The sequence below is a fragment of the Mus pahari genome, chromosome 1, assembly GCF_900095145.1.
Source record: "Mus pahari chromosome 1, PAHARI_EIJ_v1.1, whole genome shotgun sequence".
NCBI lineage: Eukaryota > Metazoa > Chordata > Mammalia > Rodentia > Muridae > Mus > Mus pahari.
Window position 1 is genome coordinate 117,623,982 of NC_034590.1, and position 4,435 is coordinate 117,628,416.

Here is a 4,435-nt window from a genome sequence, read left to right on the forward strand (position 1 = left end):
CCTGCCTCTGCCTCCCAAGTGCTGGGATTTAAAGGCATGTGCCACCAGGCCCGGCTTTGTTTTGTTTTGTTTTGTTTTTTAACAGAGCAGGGACAAAGAAGTCCAGCAGGAATACCAGCATACCCCAGCTTCTAATGCCATTGCTATCAAGAAACAGGGTAAGTTTGGGGAGATTCTTGTTTGTTTTTGTTCTTTGAGACAAGTTCTTGTGGTACAGTCCAGGCTTGCTTCTTGAACCTCTTCCTGCCTTAGCCTCCTGCTCTCTGAAATTACAGGCAGGAGCCACCATGTCCAGCCACCCCCTGCTTCTGACATTGAACTCAGTAGCCCAGAAATTCCAAAACATTTCCTAATAAAGTGGAAGATTTCAAAGGAAAGCTGGAAAGGGTGTGCCCCCCCTTCTGTACGGCTGAGGAACTATTTCTGGGAAGCACTTTCTCTTTACCTATACCTGAGTCATCAGCGTTGAGATTGAAGGTGCAATGGCTGGGGCTTGAGCTCAGTTGGTAAAATACTGAATTTACGCCCAAAGTCCCAGGGACAATCCCTAGCACTTCCCAAAAACAGTCAAGGAACACACCTGCAATCCTAGAACTCCAGTGGTTTACTAAAAACCAAGTTAGAAACTGGCCCAGGTTGCATAAAATTTTGTCTCGAAAACAAATATATAAACTCAAGGTATAGACAGATGCTCTGCCTGGTCTAAGGATGCCCTAAGAGGAATAACCTTCCAGCATTCTGATCTGTTACCCCGAGTAAGGACACAGAGTGGGATGCAGTTATCCAGATGTAGGATGTGCCCCTGTGAATTGTTGGACAATTTGTCGTTTCCTGTGGAAACATGTCAGCTCTGGTGGATGACTGAGACTTGAGCTGTATAAATATCGCAAGCCTGACTTTGAAAATATGCCAAGGTCAGAATAGAACTTTGCTGAGCGAGATGAAATTGGAAAAGTCAGAGCAAACATTCACCTGGTGCTAAATAATTCTTGGTGTGTGAGCCTGCCCTGTGATCTCCTCTTAGATCAAAGAGTCTGTGGGCCAGCGTCACTTCCCTGTCTGAGTGTTTTCCTTACAGATGCTACATTGGGGCATGGCCTGCAAGGGCTGGTTGTCCCTCCACTGCAGCATAGCAGTCCACCACCACTGAAGGAGCCAGGAGCCAGAGGCTTCTTAGGGTTTCTAAGGTAAGACAGTTGTTGCCATCAAGCTGAAAGGCAATCTCTGGGTTTGTTGCTTCATTGAATCTTGGAGGAGAGAGACTAGAGACGGAGCTTCTTCCCTGCGAGTTCTCAATTGTATCAAAGATAGATAATGGAAATGGAGTTAGAGCAAGGCCCTGATTCAAAAGACTTCACTTCCATTCTGCTTTGTTTTGCTTTGTGTTTGAGATAAGGTCTCTCTGTGTAATCACAGAGCTCTTCCTGCCTCTGCCTCCCAAGTGCTGGGATTAAAGGCGTGCATCACCATACCAGGTTCCCTTCTTTTAAGACAGGGTCTCACTTTGTAGCCCTGGTGGATTTTGAGCTTGGGCTGCTCTGCTCTCTCTTCATTTATGCAGTTCTTTCCACCCTGAGATGCCCACATAAAGTCTGTTTCACAAATGTTGATTGAACAGAACCGTCTATCTTTCTTGGGTCATTCAGATGATTTGGAGTCCAGAATGTTTTCACTCTCCCGTCCAAATCTAAGTGTGTGTTCAGAATCCTTTCGGCAAAGGACACTGAGCAAATCTTTGTCTATCTAGAGCTCAGCCATCCTACTGCAATTCTTTCTCCTTTATTTCCCTCTTCCGGGGATAATCTAATTTCGGTGCCTTCTCAAATGCTGTTTTGGACTTGGGTTTCCATTCAGTGGTTCCCCAGAGCAAAATGCCCTGACTAATGAAGCACTAATGGGAACCGGGGGGAGGGAGCGACCTCCTCAGTCTCAGACCCCCCTGCTTGCATCCTGCAGTGCTCTTTTCCCATTCCGGTACTTCTTCACGAAGAGCAGTCAGTGAGCCTTCCAGGACCACAGCACAGGGCACGGATCGGCATAGAAAAGATGCCCTCTTGCAGTGACTCCTCCTGAGCTACCACATCTCTTCTGCTTTTGTTTTCTTTTTTCCTGGGTTTATTTTGAGACAAGTATTACTGTGTACAGCCCAGGCTGGCTTCAGTCCGTGTGTGCCTCGGCTCCCTGTGCACTCCCACGTGCCATCCCTTTCTCCTGACCCCAGTCATGGTCACGGGGACGAGGGGACCAGACCGGGTCCTCACGTGAGTTTATCCTGTTGTTTGCCTTTGGTGTTTCCTACCCAAACACTAAGAATGGGGCTAGAGAGCTGTACTTGAGTGCACACTGCTTTTACAAGGGCCTGAGCCTGGTTCTCAGTACCAACAGCAAGCAACCGGTGACTCCAGCTCTATCAGGACAGCCTGGTGCTTTCTGGCCCCTGCACCCTCATAATCAGAAGAGCAAAACAATACTAAGAAAGGTGTCTTGATGACAAAGCATCTGCAGCCAGGCCTGACAGCCTGGGTTCAGCCTCCATACATGCACCATGGCATGTGCACCACACAGAATAAAATGTACTTTTATTAAAATTTTCAAAATAAATAAATAAATAAAACACTATAAAGAATTCTACTGCCCTGAGATTTAAGCCTTTTGTCTCTAATACTTGGGACTCTAATGCCAATGACCGCTCATGGCAATTATCATTGATGGAGCTTGGCGAGCTAGAGCATAAGAGAGAACAGAGAAGCGTTCATGCCCCCCCCCCCCACCTCCAGTCTCGTGTTGTTGCTTGGTGAACCACATGAGATGTACACCTGCCCTCAGCTCTTACAGTCCTTTATCAGGGTTCAGGGAATAAGGTCACACAAGGTCCACTGGCCTGGGTGCCACTCCACTGCCCCAAAGAATAGTGCCTTGAATGTGAAGTGTTCCCTCAGGAACCTTGACAGGAACACAGGCAGCTAGTGTAAGGGCAGCCAGTGCTGCTTAGGGCCCTGGAAAAGGCCAAGGTACCCAAGCCCTTTCTTCACCCAAGGGTCATCTAGAGACCCATCTTGGATTTATGTGACCTCAGAGAACCAAAAGAATCATGGGTGGAAATTAGGAAAACTCGTTTTAGCTTTTTAACTTTTAGTGAGGTCCAGTATTAGAATGGACTACCCCTGGTCTTTAAACATCCATTTGTCTGTCTCATGCCACAGAGTTCCTACTGGGAAGCCTGTGTCTAAACTGCTGGGTTCCTCTGAGTCCCTTTGCTTGGCTGTCTCTACCTTTGATAGGGAAAAGGAAGAAGTAGGGCTCTGGGGAACCAGGCATCCCAGGGTCTGGAGCCTGAACCGGGACCACTAAAGACAAGGGGGTAGGGGTGGGGGTGAGTGACACAGGCATACCAGTTTCTCCCAAGCCCTGTTTACTACATGTGCCCTATAATCCTGAGCATAACCTCACCGACTGCTGCTGCTGACAGACACAGCTCCAGAGCCTGGAGATCTGCGTGCCCGTGCAGACCAACTAATATAACAACCTCTGCTGCCCCTTCTGATTATCTGGAAAGTGAGAGGTAGGATTTGGAAAGCTCTGAGGAGCCCTCGAGCTCTGGCAGCTGTGGGTTGCCCCACTCTTCTGAGTGGGTGAGTAGTGTAAGCGGGGCTGCCTATGATCACCGCAGACCTTGGTCTGGGTGCTTCTTCATTCAACCTCCAGCTAATGTTGACTAAGGTTTTTTGTTATTGCTTGCTTGCTTGTTTTTAGGGTGCCAAAAGTGGATGGAACCCAGAACCCTGAGCTTCCAGGCAAATCCTCTGCCACGGAACCACACCCACAGCCCTCAACCTGTCACATTCTTGTCCCAGGTGTCGCTTAGCACTATGGAGCCATAGTATGATATGTGAATGTGACGTTTGGTAGGAAGCCTTTCCTCTATAAGCAGAGTTAGACTCAACAGAGCCACCGAGGCCCGAGTCTAGCTCTGCTTTTCTGTAGACTGGTCCCTGCTACTCCAGGAACTAGGGAGACTTTCTAGCTCAGAACTGTACTCTGCACCTGCCACATGATAAGAAAGCAGTCCCAGGACTCTGGGAGACTGACATGGCCTCCCCTGGTCTGCCACCACGCACAGCTTAGGTGCCCTTGAACAAAACAACCTTGTTCTTGCACTGGGGATGTAACTCCACTGGTGGTGTCCCTCCTTAGCATTCATAAGGCCCTGGGCTCGACCCCAGGATAGCATGAACTGCATAAATATGGTGGCTCCTGCCTGTGATTCCAGGACTTAGGAGGAGGAGGAAGGAAGACCAAGGTCAAGGTTGCCCCTGGGATGTATGAGATTGTCTTTTAAGAAATAAAGTTGAGGGCTGGAGAGATGGCTCAGTGGTTAAGTACACTGACTGCTCTTCCAAGGTCCTGAGTTGAAATCCCAGCAACCACATGGTGG

General features: G+C 48.5%; 1 protein-coding gene across 1 annotated transcript in view; it reads left to right on the forward strand.

Annotated features, from left to right (window-relative positions):
- Nucleotides 1–2,002, forward strand: part of Majin (membrane anchored junction protein) — a 25,518-nt gene extending 23,516 nt beyond the window's left edge. Inside the window, exons 8-10 of the mRNA XM_021221405.1 lie at nt 86–158; nt 1,079–1,187; nt 1,957–2,002. Coding sequence (XP_021077064.1) covers nt 86–158; nt 1,079–1,187; nt 1,957–2,002 — 228 coding nt within the window. The remainder of the gene's footprint in view (nt 1–85; nt 159–1,078; nt 1,188–1,956) is intronic.
- Nucleotides 2,003–4,435: the final 2,433 nt, after the last annotated feature.